Source organism: Micropterus salmoides, unplaced genomic scaffold (assembly GCF_014851395.1).
Source record: "Micropterus salmoides isolate LMB-PRFRI ecotype aquatic unplaced genomic scaffold, ASM1485139v1 Ms_hic_scaffold_8, whole genome shotgun sequence".
Taxonomy (NCBI): Eukaryota; Metazoa; Chordata; class Actinopteri; order Centrarchiformes; family Centrarchidae; genus Micropterus; species Micropterus salmoides.
In genome coordinates, this window is record NW_024044570.1 from 2426832 (window position 1) to 2443799 (window position 16968).

Sequence of the window (16968 nt, forward strand, 5' to 3'; positions counted from 1 at the left end):
CTTATGTTGATGTTCAAGCTCGTCTGAAATTACATTCAATCAGACACCGCAGGTTTATCAAGGGTAACATACAAAGCTACACCAATCGGACACATTAAATATCCGAATATTTAAAACGGAAAAACCAAAAAAACTACCTTTAAATAATAATGAAAGAACGAACCATACACGGATTAATAAAACTAAGCAAAACCTTTTTTACAGACTCTTTTCCTCAACAAAATAAATATCGTAATAGAGAAACAGAGTGCTGATTTGTTTTTTTGATCTGTGAGTTAGTTATTGAGAAAAATTACATCCAGATAATTATCTATAGTGTTATTGCACAGCACTAATCCAGGCTGCAGGGAAGTCGTCTGTTGTATTTCCGGACCGGCAGGATAAATGGGGCCCCAACCTCATTATCGCCACTGAGGACATATTAAGAAAGGCCCTTAACCCCAAACTGCTCCAGTGGAGCTGCTCAGAGGCCAGCAGGTCGGAGGGCCTTCTTCCTCTCGGTGAAACTGAAAGCCGCATTAAGGAAAGCGCCGGTCACCAGTTTCCTGTTGTGTCACATGACCCCCCAGACTGACTGAACATCGACAGCGTGACGTGTTAAAAATCCATCTCTAATCCAGCAGAGCTGAACAAGTCGACGCTTGTGCAAAAACTCCTTCAGCGGCTGAAGAGAAGCAACTCGTCGTGACGGACAGATAAACATCTTCACAGTCTGCAGCTGACAGCGAGCTCCACGTCACGCCATCACTCCAGACTCTGAGCTGCAGACACTTCAGGTTTTACTCTCTGATGTCTGGATTTAGTGTTAGACCGGCGCCGGCCGTGGTCACGTGACCAGGCTGCCGATCACATGACTTGTTTTGGCAGATTTATTAACAGCTGGAGCATCAACAGAGATGCTCTAGGGAACCTGGAGTTCCTGCCAGTAGAATAATCATTAAAGTATTATTAGTATTATTGATGAATAATCAAAAAAATTTAACTGTAAATTAAAATCAATAAAAAAATGGACCAGTTTGAAAAAGCTATTACAAATTAATTAATCAAATTTCACTTAAATGATAAGAGTCATACTGAAAAAGACAACTACAATTTGCCAAATAAATATTGGATTAGCTTCCTCTGTCTTTCTATGACGAAGGAATTAAAATTATTGAAAGTGTTTTTCCCTGTGGTGGACGAAGTACACAAATCCTAAACGTGAGTAAAAGTACAGATACCCTTGCTAAAATTGCTCCACTAAAATATAAACTTTTAATTTAAATGTCAACTAGAATCCAAGTCCAAAGGTAACTGCTTTTGTCAGGGGTTGCAAACAAAGACAACAGAATTTTAAAAAGAGAGTAGAGTAGAAGTAATGGCATGAAAAGAAAAATACTAAAAAGTAAAGTACATATACCTCTAGTTTGTACTTAAGTGCAGTAATTGAGTAAATGTTCTTAGTTACTGGTTTTTCCACTCACTCATGTGCCTTCCTGTCACTGGATTATTCTCCTGCTTTAAAGGAAGACTTCGAGTTAAATGTGTTTTTATTTATTCTTTTAAAAATGTCTTTACAGTTATGTTTACTGTCCATAATTTGTAATCGTCAGATGTAAAATATCAGCCTACGTCTCGTTATCAGATCATCGTTTTACTCTAGAATATCGATATCTGCATCAGCCTATAAAAAAACCCCCGGAGTCACCAGACTCTGCGGATTAATGTTTACTGTAATAAACACAGATACAGGAAGTGGGGCGACCACATGCACGTCAGCTACCGTTTCCGCTGATAACAAACAAACAGTCTATATGAAGCTGTCAGGTTTCATTAACCTGAAACAGGAAATAGAAGAGTGAACGTACCTGGAAGTAGTCGGTGATAAAGGAGCCCATCTCTGTTTTAAGAAGCCACCTGCAAAAGACACAGAGATGTTTGCTGAGTGGTCAAATCTGAGTGACAACACCAGCAAATAAACAATATGCACGCACTAAAACATGCAGACAACATTTCCCCCATATATAATATTTATCTGTATTTTTTTTTTAAAAACGACTTCCTCAACTGTCGGTTTGAACTTCAGCACCTGCCTAAATGCACTGAGTTGCTGGCGTGTGATTGGCTGTTTTAGTTTAAGTTGTCCAGAATGAGAGACTAATTGCAGAAGCTTCCTGTCAGCTTGACTGAGCCGGTTTCTGTTCACCGCTGCTCCCGTCTCGTGCTGCGTGTGAACGGTGCATTGAAGAAAAAGAAGTGTTTTCATCACCTGATGCTCTCGTTCAGCGTGAACAGCTCGTTAGTCTGCAGCGCTCCACCCTGGAACACCTTGATCACAGCTGATTGGACGCTGAGGACACATAAGCAAACACACAGGTAAGGTCAGAGGTCACCAAGCCGGTCAACGCATCACATAAGCTGCATGTCTTTAGTATGGGCACGCTGCAGGGTTCAGCGTTTTCTTTGTCCAGAAATCTACTCTATACACATTGCTTTATTTAATACCAGTTATCAAAAAACAATGAACATGACGATTAAGTTTAGTTTTAATCTTAACAAATAATAAAGTAAAAAAATCTTAACAAGGATGCTGTGTGTCTTTTACCTGCTGCCATTATCTCAGGAGAAGCGATGGGTTTCCTTGACTTTGATTCATTTTTAGGATGAGAGTCAAATAATTTAAATATACCTAAATGTTGCTTGTAGAGCAACAGCAATGTTCACAAAGTCACTCTAACCCCCTCGAAGGTTTCAGTTTGTTTTTCTATTTAATTGTTCACATTATAGGTCACATTAAAGGTGGAAAAAGTTCTGACATGATTTATCTTTGTCTCATTATTTTACATCTTAAGAACCTGTCATTTTAACAGGGGTGTGGAGACTTTTTCTATCCACTGTAGATCCTTTAGGCCGTTCAGTGTTGCTTTTTCACACTTTTAACAGCGTGCAAACACTTTACTGGCTGTATGAATTAATCTTAGTTGAATTGAAGTTTATGTACTACGACAGCGTTTCCCAACCCTCTCCTGGAGAAAGTTTCCCCTGTCCTGCATGATTTAATCTCTCCCTGCTTCTACACAGCTGATTGAAGCAGCTTCAGGATTCAGAACGAGTTGATAGTTTGAATCAGCTGTTTTGGAGCAGGGAGAGATTTAACACACACGGTTATTTAAACAGTTGTCCACATAAAGAAACTCCTCCTCACCACAGCCTCTGTTGGCAGATCCTAATTTGCGTGATTTAGATGTTCAAATATTGATAGTGGCAGATATTTTGATAGAACATGCAGATGTTAAAATGTTTTGCATAATGCAAATCAGCCACTGCTGCCAACTGTTCTAACTGCTTTATCTGTGTGTGTACAGTGAGTAAAGGAAGTATTATTACAGTAGGCTATTGTCTGCATTCGTTTTTAAAAAGTGGATATTTAAAAAATGATCGATACAAGTGTACATGTTGTTTTGCATGTGTACTCATTTTTACAGATTGTACAGTTTGATAGTCCAGCAGGGTTCTAGTTACGGTCTGAGCTCTTAATCCTGCATCTGTGGGGGTCAGTAATTCATTTACCAACAACAACCATTATTTTTAATCACAAATGTGCATTACATTAATAAGATAAACACACTAAAATAAACATGTATTCCAAAAGAACTATGCTGCGTACGGCATGAATGTCATTACAACATGATTAATAATAATTAATGATAACATAAAGTGCAGATTTGAGTCTTTGTTGGTTTGTTTCAGGCTTTTAAAACTTGAACTTTGTTGCAGTATCACACACATCTGGGGCCAGTAGTGTTCTGCTGTGTGTGAGAGAAAGTGTTGACCACGTAATGAGCAATGAAGTCTGTCCAGGCTTCAATTATTTATTTATTTATTGATCTCCGCAGGTAACGTTTGTTATTGGCCACTACAGACCTCAACGAAGCTCAAATAGCCGCAGTTGTCCGTTTTTCCCAAAAAACTAAAGTAAAAAACTAATTTAATAAAAGCAGTTAACTCCGAGCTCCTCCCGCGAGTAAACAGCGTAGTTGTCAGCCCAGAATCCAACAGCCGCCCAACAGGAAACCGCAGCTTTACACGTCTTTGCATTGACTTTGTATGTAAACTCACCGCCCCGAACGCTCGCTTCGCTTTTGGTCTGAAAGCACCGTTAGGATGTTAACAAATAAATCAGACAATGCAAAAGCGATTTATTGATATTCCCAAAAGTTATGGTCTTTGGTCTTGAAATAAAATCCCGAGTCCTCAATGTCCGAGACCAAGACCATCAAAACGTGGTCTTAAGACCCCTTTCAAGTACTACAACATAGCGGCAGATTAAAATATGCTTGTTAAACAAGTGTATGGATGAAGTGTTGGCTTTTTATTCGCAAAGGTTTTACTGCATGTACGTACAGTAACGAGTTGTCATCAACTCTATGAATTATCTTCACTTCACCTGGTTCACTGTACGTGGACGAGCTCAGTGCACCGTGAGAATAAATTACACCAAGTTAGATGCTAGATTTACTTTCCCGACGTGGCATATTACTGTCCTTACTGTTGAGGCCTGACTTTTGATCTCATCTTGTTTCCTTGCAATAGAAACATTCTAGCATCCTAACCCAACAGATCAGCTGTACATAACTACAAATCTGTGAGCAAACTAAGCAGTTTGCATCGAGGCGTCTTCAGGCTCCTCCCTCCCTCGTACTCTGGTTGTGGGTTGACACAACCTATAACCTATTAGAGGTTAACGTTTCACTCTTTATCCCACCTGAACTCCTGACTTGACCTTTGGTGTATAAAACGTAAATAAACATTAGGGTTAGGATTTCTAAATGACCTGCTTGGTAAGAAAGCAAAACTTCTCAATAAGAATAAGTGAGCCTGCTTTTTCTCTGGCAGTTGTAGTTAAGTTTGTCGGGTCCGTGTTTGACGGTCTCGTATGTGACTCAGCTGGATGACAGGACGTGGCCTGGCTGCCACCTCCACTTCCTACTAAACATCCTGCTGTTTCCTGCATCCAGCGCTGCGGAGAGCCGGAAACAGGCCAGAGACTCAGAGAGTTCCTACCGCCAGATCTGAAATAACCTCACCACACAGAGAAACAGAGCTGCACAAGCACGCACAAGGGCCGGGGAATATCCGAACCCTGATGGGACACCGTAGGGGGGCTTTCACACCTGTAGTTCGATTCATTTGGTCCGGACCAAGTGAGAAATAATGATACACTGTTTTTAAGTTTTGGTCCGGTTCATGTTCACACTGCAGTTTTATAAACGAACCGAGAGAAGTAACCCCGGCGTTACACAGACTTACAGGTTATATGGCCAAAAATGTTATCACAATAAAAACATTTCATACCATTCGATATCGATAATTCATCATGACATACGTCAAATCATTATTTCTTAAGTTTAAAGGCTGATTTTTGCCCCTGAATGAAAATTGAATGGCCAGGTGGTTTAACTTTTCTTTACGGTCAGAACGTGACAAACACTTGATGCCAAACAGCGGATCACCGAACAAATCTGAGGTAGAACATTCAAAATAATTATGATAAAATCTTTTAATATGATTAGTTAATCTTTTTGCATCCTCAACAAAATAAACATCTTAATATAAGAATTAAGTGCTAATTCGTTTGTGATTCTAATGAATTAAATCAAATATTTATTGACGATATATTTGTAATATATATATTACATTTGTAATATTGTTATTGAGGAAAATTGTATTGTGATAATTATCATTATTGTTTTATTGCCCAGCCCTAATTACAGGTAGCTTGTTGACTGGACAGCTTTGGCGACTGTCATCCTGCATCATCAGGACCCACGCGGGGAAATCAAACTCCGGTGACTGACAGACGTTTATGCAGCACTTTAACGCTTCTGGTCTGTCTCACAAAGAGCTCACAAAGTGATAATTTATTAAAAGCATGATTAGTTATGTTAGATCGCAGATCGACCGCATAGCCTGTTATGAATACTAACGTTAAAACAGGACATGTACAGTAATAATTCGGGGCTTATTCGCCTGTAGTGAACTGTGGTATCGCTGTCACACATGTTTTATTGACATAATGAACTAACAGTTAACTGAGTAGTACTACTGGCCCTCCTTTTTAAGCAGATTTTAACATATTAATCAGGGGAAATACCCGCGCTGACAAGTTGGGTAGGCTATACGTTATGATTTTCATAAACACAGCATGGCTTATACAGATCAATTATAAAATCGCTGAACACATTTCGCTGTCAGACGATGGATTTATTAGTGGTTTAGCTTTGGAAAAATGCTCAGATCACATCTCTGCTATCATAAAATCCTCTGGTTGGTTCGTTTGCTTTCACAAGCGAACCGCACCAGAGTTCTTTTGTTTGGTGCTCACCCGAGTGCGATTGCTGCGTTCACACCTGCCCAAACGAACCGCACCAAGGGGGGAAACAAACTCTAGCGCGATTCAACCGAACTGAATGAGGCAGGTGTGAAAGCCCCCTTACTGTCACATACATAACATGGTGCAGGCCTGAAGCTCCTCAAGTCATCTCAGGGTGCAAATAGGGCTGGGCGATATGGCCAATAATGTAATCACGATAAAAACATTTCATACGGTATCGATAATTATCACGATAAATGCCAAATCGTTATTTCTTTCAAGTTTAAAGGCTGATTTTTGCTCCTGAGTGAAAATTGAGGAAACCAGATGGTTAAAAGTAGTTTTACACTTTTATTTACGGTCAGAACGTAACAAACATATTCATTCATTTAGCTTTTATCCAAAGTAACTTACAATTGCTCTACATGTCAGAGGTCGCTCTGGAGCAACGAGGGGTTAAGTGTCTTGCTCTGGGACAGTAGGGGATTGAACCTGGGTCTCTCACACCAAAGGCAATATAAGAATTAAGTGAAAATCCGTTCATAATTCTAATAAATTAAATCATTTTTGACGATCTGTTGAGCCTTTATTATATTGTTATTGAGGAAAATTATACCGCAATATAATTAATTGTTGTACTGAGGTCTGGAAAACAGGAGCCAGCACTTGTTCCACTTTTATAAGCCGTTGTTTGGACCCATAACAACACACACACACACACACACACACACACACACACACACACACACACACACACACACACACAGTGCAGGTTGTGTCCTAAACACATGAAGATAAAATCTTTCCTTTGTGTTGTGAGATTATCAGACTACATGAAGCCAGCTGATAACATCTGGTGTGCATTCTGCCAGCTGATGTGGACGACAGAACCTCTGACTGAAGCATCACACACACTTTTAACACTACAAAAGCTGATCCAGGTTCAGATCTTTAAGTTCACCTCCAGACACATCTTAAACCTACAGTAAGAGTTTTCAACGAGCGGCTGACCTGTTCCACACGCTGGTGTTGGAGAGCTGTAGCGAAGGTGAGCTGGCGTGGAACCGGGCGAGGTCCGACAGAACCGGAGAACTCATAAACCGGGGCCTGGGACGCCGGAAAGATCCCATCATGCACCCTGGCTGCTGGGGAGAAAGGAAGCAAATGGTTAGTTAATAAATACAATATTCTTTCTCTGATCAGAAAACTGTTTTAACCGTGTTTGTCAACCGCGGTCCAAATCCAGCCCGCAGAAGCTTCCCATCCGCCCACAGAGTGGCTACTGATGAAGTATTGCAATATTTATATTAGGGTTGGGCACGTGTTAACGTATTATTATCGCATTAATGGAGTTTTTATTATCATTATTTTGAAAGCCCATTGCTCGCTGGCTCTGAATCCACATCCAGTCCTGAGTTTAAGTTGAAGAAACCTGATGGTTAATTGTGGTTTAAACTCTTTTATGGGCAACACTTGAAGCCAAACAGTGGATCCCTTCACAAATCTGAGGGAGAACATTCAAAACGATTATGATAAAATCTTTGCCAACAAATATGCACGAGTGAAATTAAGTAAAAGCTTTTTTCAGTCCTTTTTCCTCAACAAAATAAACATCTTAATAAAATAATAAGTCCTAATTCCAGTATAATTCAAGTGGATAAAGTCAAAAACTTAATAAATGTTTTTTATTTTTTTTATTTAACCAGGAAGTCCCTTGAGATTGAAATCTCTTTTCCGAGGGAGACCTGGCCAAGACGGCGCACCAGTTACAATTTAAACAGAAATACAGCATAGTCAAAACAAACAAACAAGCATCACACATAAAGGAAAGCAACAGGTCACATGTTATATTGTTTTTGAAAAACATTGTATTGCGATAATGATTGTTATTGTTTTATTGTCCAGCTCTGGACTCTAACTTGTTTTAACGAGCTAGATACAATTAACAGCTTTGGATTAATATTCTATTTGATTACATTAATGTTTAAGTTGAGATTTACAAGAAATATTTTACTGCCGCTGTGTAAAGGGAATACTGCAGGGAAAAAGCTCCTTATCTGTTTAAAGTGTTTGCAAACCACATGTTATTACACCTTTGTGTATACAGCAGTACATTTAAATTAAAATTGGCAATACATTACTTTAGAATTCATTATTCAATTTTGCGCACAACTATGAGATTAATTTGAAAATTAATTTTAATCGTTGCCCAGCACCAATTCATATATTTACAGTATAACTGTGCATCTGTGGCGAAATTCCTGCAAATAATGCTGTATTAAGTTACTGCTGACTCAAACTGAACATTTCCTGCCGCTGAAGCTTCACAATAAAAGCATTTAACTGGCAACACGTTCACTCACTTTGTTTTTAATGTTTCTGTAATGTGTCATAATCTCTTTGTTCGACTCTATGTAGAATCACCAGGCCTGTTTCGCTGCGTGTACTGTGGTGAGTTTGAATGAACTGAATGTCGAGTATTTGATTCTAATTTATTCAACATTATTCCGAGACAGAACAAGATCTTCACCTTTTCATATATTTATAATTAATAGTGTGTTCCCTTTTTGTTTAGATAAAACTGTGCATTTTTGGGTTGGTCCTGTCTGCGATGATTCGTACAGTTGCTTTCACAAGGGTTGGGTATCAAGAACTGGTTGCAACTTACAATTGGTACCAAATTTCCCAGAACAGTGGATTTGTTTTGACCTTATTTCATAAAAAACATGTAAAGTAGTCCACGTTTCATTCCTGATGTGTCTTGATTTACACATGTGATGTTTTTCCAAAGGTTTGCAAGTCAAGAAAGTCGCGGTTTGTCGTTTGTAAAGTGACATTCACACTTCATCCTGAGGTAAACCACATTTCATCACAATCCTGAGATGTTTACAGCTAAAACCTGGACAGAAAAAGCTTGTGAACAAGATGCTGAGCTGCTGTCTGAGACGGTGTCTGACGTGTCAGCAGGCTGAAAGGCCGGCGAGCAGCTCCCAACTGCAGTTCTGTGCAGGTTTTACTTCCTGTTGTCACAGCAGCTTCACGAGCGTCTGATTCATTTAGAAACACAGAAACACCAGCTTCCTCCAAGCCGCAGCTTCCTGTGGAGCGGCACTGACCCGAGATCAGTTTGTTTACAGCGCTGAGGTCTCGCTCAGCCTCGCTTTCCAGAAACCACAAACAACAGCCGGGCCCTGCTCTGAGCTCTGACTCTGAGGGGGTACGCCTTTCACACTTGTGTATTTGTGTTCATGTAAAGCGCCGAGTTTCTCTGAACTGCAGTCAGTTTGCCTGTAATATTTTTAGTCTGTTTTTTTCAGACACAACCACATATTTAATTTTGTCAGTATGGGAAGCTTCCAGTCACCGTTTCTCACGTGTTCTGTTTTGCACATAAGAAAATAAGTGAAACCCTTTAAACAGCAGTTTGTTTCAGTAAAAGTCACGATTATAGAGCTGACAGCTGTGGTTTAGTTGGCATGAAAACAAATGACTCAACATGTTGACATTAAACTATCTTTTATACAAGTTTGGCCTGTCACACTTGCTGTTGCTACTTTGCACTGACTACTTGAGACGGGGAAACCCGTGCGCACATGCAAAGGAGGAGGAAGCACAGTTTTTATTTTAAAGGGGAATTTTATCTGGACAAAAAAACACTTTCACTATCACCCTCTCCACCCACAGAATAATGTAACAAGTTCACACGTTCACAGGAGGTTTCGGCTTTAAAACTGTTGATCAAGGTTTAGCTTAGAGAAACAAACAGCTTTACAGCTGCAGAAAAGGAAAAGGAGACGCCTCCCGTCTCTGTACTGAACAGAGTCTCACTAGAGACTTCAAATGTAGTGAAAGTTTGACAAAACAAAAGGTTGACCTCACTTTTTTAACCACGAGGTACGAGCTTTTTCTGGAACGGTTGAGTTTCTTCAGTTATCGTGGAGGAAAGGCTGAAAGCTTCAGAAAAAGTAACTTTCTTTTATGAAACTGCCGTTTCTGGGGTCACGGATGAACTCAGGCGCTGAAAGGCAAAGATTTTCTGGTGGCTGATGAAAAGAGTCTTAGTCGGCCAACTTTTCATCAGTCGGTACATCGCAGGAAGAAATACAGGTGCTGGTCATATAATGAATTCCATTCAAAAAGTGAAACTTGTATAATGTATACATTCATTCCACACAGACTGATATAGTTCAAGTGTTCATTCCTTTTAATTTTGATGATTATAACTGACAACTAATGAAAACCCCAAAATCAGTATCTCAGAAAATTACAATATAGTGAAAAGGTTCAATATTGAAGACACCTGGTGCCACTCTAATCAGCTAATTAACACAAAACACCTGCAAAGGCCTTTAAATGGTCTCTCAGTCTAGTTCTGTAGGCTACACAATCATGGGGAAGAACGCTGACTTGACAGCTGTCCAAAAGACGACCACTGACACCTTGCACAAGGAGGGCAAGACACAAAAGGTCATTGCTAAAGAGGCTGGCTGTTCACAGAGCTCTGTGTCCAAGCACATTAATAGAGAGGCGAAGGGAAGGAAAAGATGTGGTAGAAAAAAGTGTACAAGCAATAGTGATAACCGCTCCCTGGAGAGGATTGTGAAACAAATCCCATTCAAAAATGTGGGGGAGATTCACAAAGAGTGGACTGCAGCTGGAGTCAGTGCTTCAAGAACCACCACGCACAGACGTATGCAAGACATGGGTTTCAGCTGTCGCATTCCTTGTGTCAAGCCAGTCTTGGACAAGCCACATCGTCAGAAGCATCTCGCCTCATCTGCTGGTGTTGGTCCACTGTGTTTTCTGAGGTCCAAGGTCAACGCAGCCGTCTACCAGGAAGTTTTAGAGCACTTCATGCTTCCTGCTGCTGACCAACTTTATGGAGATGCAGATTTCATTTTCCAATAGGACTTGGCACCTGCACACAGTGCCAAAGCTACCAGGACCTGGTTTAAGGACCATGGTATCCCTGTTCTTAACTGGCCAGCAAACTGGCCTGACCTTAACCCTATAGAAAATCTATGGGGTATTGTGAAGAGGAAGATGCGATACGGCAGACCCAACAATGCAGAAGAGCTGAAGGCCACTATCAGAGCAACCTGGGCTCTCATAACACCTGAGCAGTGCCACAGACTGATGGACTCCATGCCACGCCGCATTGCTGCAGTAATTCAGGCTAAAGGAGCCCCAACTAAGTATTGAGTGCTGTACATGCTCATACTTTTCATGCTCATACTTTTCAGTTGGCCAACATTTCTAAAAATCCTTTTTTTTATATTGGTCTTAAGTAATATTCAAATTTTCGGAGATACTGAATTTGGGATTTTCATTAGTTGTCAGTTTTAATCATCACAATTAAATGAAATAAACATATTGAAATATATCAGTCTGTGTGTAATGAATTAATATAATATCCAAGTTTCACTTTTTGAATGGAATTACTGAAATAAATCAACTTTTTGATGATATTCTAATTATATGACCAGCACCTGTAAGGCCTCAAAGTCCATCAGGGAGCTGCACCTCGTCACGTATAGGGGTTGTTGCAGCTAATGATGGACAGATTTGGCCGATATCTGCCCTCCGTCCACACCTGCATTTTGTCTGCGTATCAGAACGGATCTCCGTCTTCTGTGTCTACTCTGCAGCTGCAGGAGATTCAGCTGAAGAAGAAAGTTCTCCAAGAGACGAACGAACCACAGCAGAGATTTCTCTGCACGGAGCGACAGCGAGCTGGAACTGTTACTGAGAGGAACACGGGAGGACAGAGAGGCTGTGGCGGCAGGAAACAGGCTGGGAGTCGCCGCAAAATAAATACAGAGACATGCAGAGGACGTGTAGAAGTGTAGAAGTGTTATTTACACAGTACAGAGTATTTTAATAAAAACACCAAAACTAAAACTCTGTCAGCAGCATCGTGTTTCTGCTTCTTGCAACTGATACGAGCCAATCAGGAAGCCAAATGTGAGCGCCTGCGTCATCTCTAACACGCTACCCAGGAGTTTAAAACCAAAGCGGGGTCAGCAGCGTTTTCAGACTTTAACGTTTTAGGTGTTCAGATTTGCCGTTTTAGTCTGGACGGGAGGCGTAGCAGAAGGTCTGTGGGCGGAGCTGAATGTCCTCAGCCACCTTTGTCTTTTCTAAACGTTAACATCTTTCTCCTAAATGACAGCAGCTCTGATCTAACTGTAGAGAATAAAGCAGCTGAATGACGCCTGACGCACTGAATCCCTTAAACAGCAGCCACGCTCTGAAATCTACAGCAGGACCCAAAAAATGTTTATCAATAAAGCTTCATCTGAAACATCACGTTACTGCTGAAAGAACGTGCAGATTGCATTGCACTCTGCAGGAATAATGAATTATACACGACTTCTCTTTGTTAGTTCTTCTTTCTTCGACCAACAGAAGCGTTTTGTCTTACCGGCGCACTTTCTCCCCCTTTTTATCAAATACAGCAGTTTTCCTTGAAGTGGATTCATAAAGTCATGAAGGAAAAGCAGATTCTTTCCCCCTGAAGTTGAAACCATTTCGAGTTTTCGTCTGTGCCTCTGTGTAAGACAGTAAATAGTCTAGATGTTGTCCTGCTGCTGACAGCAGGTGAAAGGTCAGAGGGTCACACGATCGTTGGGATTTGTCCTCCAGGGATCGTGTACAGTCGTAGTAAATGAAAGATGCTGAAATTAGTGCTTGAACACCAGAAACTGTGGTATTTCTTTAAATTCTTTCAAAAATCTGCTACTTTATCAGACTAAAAAAACAGCAGGAGTGAAAGATTTTTTCCCCTCCGTGTGCTCAATATTATCAGTGCTTTAATAAAATAATCTGCTTCTCAGTTGCAGCCATTTCTTCCAATTGCTAATTTAGAATAAAATGTGACCAAAGGTGGAGTTAAACATCTGCAGCGAGCGGCGTCAACAGACCTGCAGACCTCCGCTCCCAAATCAGAGAGCAGTGCAGCGTTCAGCAGGCGGAGCGTCGAGTCCGAACCGTGTGCGCCTCGACCCTCTGCAACACGGCTGTGATGCTGCAGAGTCAGTAACCTCAGGTCAGCCACGACTCTGATCTGTGGATAAAAACTGAATCTTGACGTCTCCTCACTGCGAGCTGCCCTCAGGGCCGTCTCCGTTCAGGATGCCCAGGTGGCTGATGGGATCTCACAGCACAGTGTGTGTTCAACGGCTCTCGCTGCGCTGTCTCCTCTGATCACAGCCAATGGGAGGCCCCGTGCTGACCGTCAACACAAACAGGCTATTGTTTATTGGGCTGCGCCCCGGCCAAACCCAGGAGGTCAATAAATACTGATTTCTCTCTCACTTGGCAAGAGAAGGAGGAACAACGAGGAGGAACTAATTCTGCTCTTCCCTGTCAGTAGTAGAAGCAGGGTAGTAAAAGAACTCTGCTGATGTCTCCATGTGGAGGAAATTCTCTCTGTTGGGACCTGAAGCCAGTCTGACGAACATACTCGAGTGCATTTGAACAGTGTTGCGTTCACTTACTAACGTCCATACTTTAGTGCATTAAAACAGTGTTGCATTCACTTACTAACGTCCATACTTTAGTGCATTTGAACAGTGTTAAGTTCACTTACTAACGTCCATACTTTAGTGCATTAAAACGGTGTTGCGTTCACTTACTAACGTCCATACTTTAGTGCATTAAAACGGTGTTGCGTTCACTTACTAACGTCCATACTTTAGTGCATTTGAACAGTGTTAAGTTCACTTACTAACGTCCATACTTTAGTGCATTTGAACAGTGTTAAGTTCACTTACTAACGTCCATACTTTAGTGCATTTGAACAGTGTTAAGTTCACTTACTAACGTCCATACTTTAGTGCATTTGAACAGTGTTAAGTTCACTTACTAACGTCCATACTTTAGTGCATTTGAACAGTGTTAAGTTCACTTACTAACGTCCATACTTTAGTGCATTTGAACAGTGTTAAGTTCACTTACTAACGTCCATACTTTAGTGCATTTGAACAGTGTTAAGTTCACTTACTAACGTCCATACTTTAGTGCATTTGACAGTGTTAAGTTCACTTACTAACGTCCATACTTTAGTGCATTAAAACGGTGTTGCGTTCACTTACTAACGTCCATACTTTAGTGCATTAAAACAGTGTTAAGTTCACTTACTAACGTCCATACTTTAGTGCATTAAAACGGTGTTAAGTTCACTTACTAACGTCCATACTTTAGTGCATTAAAACAGTGTTAAGTTCACTTACTAACGTCCATACTTTAGTGCATTAAAACGGTGTTGCGTTCACTTACTTACGTCCATACTTTAGTGCATTAAAACGGTGTTGCGTTCACTTACTTACGTCCATACTTTAGTGCATTAAAACGGTGTTGCGTTCACTTACTAACGTCCATACTTTAGTGCATTAAAACGGTGTTGCGTTCACTTACTAACGTCCATACTTTAGTGCATTAAAACGGTGTTGCGTTCACTTACTAACGTCCATACTTTAGTGCATTAAAACGGTGTTGCGTTCACTTACTTACGTCCATACTTTAGTGCATTAAAACGGTGTTGTGTTCACTTACTAAGTATACTTTGGTGCATTTGAACAGATTCACACAGACTCCACAGAGTCCAACACAAAACAGGTGTTATGAGCTTTAAATCACATCAACAGTTAAACTATGATCTGCGTGGGAACCAGCCCCTGTGCACCTCCGTGTGCTGTTAACTTCTGTTAGGGATTTGCTGAGCCAGCTGTGAACATCTGCCAGCAGATTGGCATAGTAAAATGTTTTATTACCTTTCAGGAAACGCACAGTAACTTGCAGTTCCTGTAAGATCTTCACAATAAAAGCCCCTCACTGGATCTCACACTGGTCCAACACCTCTGCCAGCAAACAGTGAAATTTGGCTGACATCTAACAGAACAAACAGGAAAGCACGAGTGAAACTAAACCACAGAGATTCAGTTAGAAGATACTGAGAGCTGAACACAGCCAGACTTTGACTCTGGTGTGGCTGAAGCGGACCGACCCGGGTCAAAAACACATTTAACATATATTTAGTGTTTGACAGCTTATTGGGTCTGAAGAGCTGATACCCGAGTGTGTTTTTAATGCCAGCTGCTGTGAGACGTAATCCACAGGTGATCCGCCACCAACTGTTGTTACTGGACATCGCCTGATGTGACATCGCCTGTCATGATTGGCTAAACCCGTCATTTGGCAGGCGAAAGACAGAGTGCCTGTTTCTGTGCGTGTGTTCAGACCACAGGTTGTGTGTGGGAACAGGACCATGTGTGCACAGTTCACCACATGTAGTGTTCACAGGATTTGGTGATATTAACACACACGTCACCCATTGAAGAATTACAAAGCCGCCTGCTCGCCGTATCTTTGGCAAACGTCTCTCATCCAAAAGAGCGTCTACGTTTGAGCAGATGATTCACTCAGTGCTGCTCTGCTCTCAGACGTGGGCGTTAGGCGCCGCCATGACTGTAACCGTCACCTTGACAACCCATCTGGTGCACGCCAAAACCAGTCATCAAAAAAAAGGTCACCTCACCCCCGTCACATCCTCCTCCTCCGCCGTTACATCCCATCAGTCTGTGATGTCGAGTTCAGTCCAGCAGATATTCTGTGATGAGTTCAGGCTCCTTCTTTTGCCTCAGTTCACGCAAGCGTCTGCTCTTAACCATCAGCACAACCCAAAGTATGTTTCGGTTTCATTCATTAATAAAGCTTCCATCTGAAACAACATGTTACTGCTGAGAGAACGTGCAGATTCGACTGGAATCTGCAGGAATTATACCTTTTATTTGGTTTCATATTGGCCACTCTGCTCTCTAAATATCAGTCATTGAAAAACGCCGTTTCTGTCGACCACCAGTCATGACGGCAAAGTTGCACGTTTTAGGTAAATCCTCTTCTGCTTTTTCTCCCCGACAGTCAGATGTTCAGATTGATGCCACTCGTGTCTAAATTTGAAGCTGCAGCTGGTTAGCTTAGCTTAGCACAAAGACTGGAAACAGAGGGAAACAGCTAGCCTGGCTCTGTCCACCTCCCAGCTGCTCTAAAGCTCACAGATGAGCACGTCATCTCTCGGTTGTTTTAATCTGTAAGTGTAAAAATGAAAAATCTATGTTTTGCAGCAGTAGCTCAGTCCGAGAGGGACTTTGCTTGGGAACCGGAGAGTCGTTGGTTCGAGTCCAGCACGCACCACTGAAGCGCTAACCGCTCCTAATTGGTGGATTAAAGCTAGAGGACACATTTTGCATGCGCTGTACTGTGTATAATTGAAAAAGGTTGACTGATTGATTCACAGTGGGTAACGTGCATGTGTGCCGGTGTTGCAGTGACATCTGTATCCTTGTAAATATGTGTTTCCTCTCACCTTAACCTAGGGCTAGGCGATATGGCCAAAAATGTTGTCACAATAAAAAAATGAAACATCATACAATATCGATAATTCCCACGGTAAATATCAAGTTATTATGCCTTCTTAAAGTTTAAGTCTTTGCTCCTGGTTTTTGAAGAAACCAGATGGTTAATTGTGGTTTGAAACTTTTCTTTCAGGTCTGAACAAACACTTGATGCCAAACAGTGGATCACTTCACAAATCTGAGACAGAACATTCAAAACTA

General features: G+C 41.2%; 1 protein-coding gene across 5 annotated transcripts in view; it reads right to left on the reverse strand.

The window, feature by feature from the left end:
- Nucleotides 1–16968, reverse strand: part of prr5l (proline rich 5 like) — a 44288-nt gene that overhangs the window by 19170 nt on the left and 8150 nt on the right. For 3 of the 5 annotated variants that reach the window (XM_038706674.1, XM_038706671.1, XM_038706675.1), the window contains 3 exons: nt 7364–7494; nt 2249–2329; nt 1848–1896 (listed from right to left, as the gene is read on the reverse strand). In XM_038706674.1, coding sequence (XP_038562602.1) covers nt 1848–1896; nt 2249–2329; nt 7364–7485 — 252 coding nt within the window. In that variant the 5' untranslated portion in view covers nt 7486–7494. Of the gene's footprint in view, nt 1–1847; nt 1897–2248; nt 2330–7363; nt 7498–16968 lie in introns of all 5 variants that reach the window. The other 2 variants (XM_038706673.1, XM_038706672.1) reach the window with 1 other exon arrangement.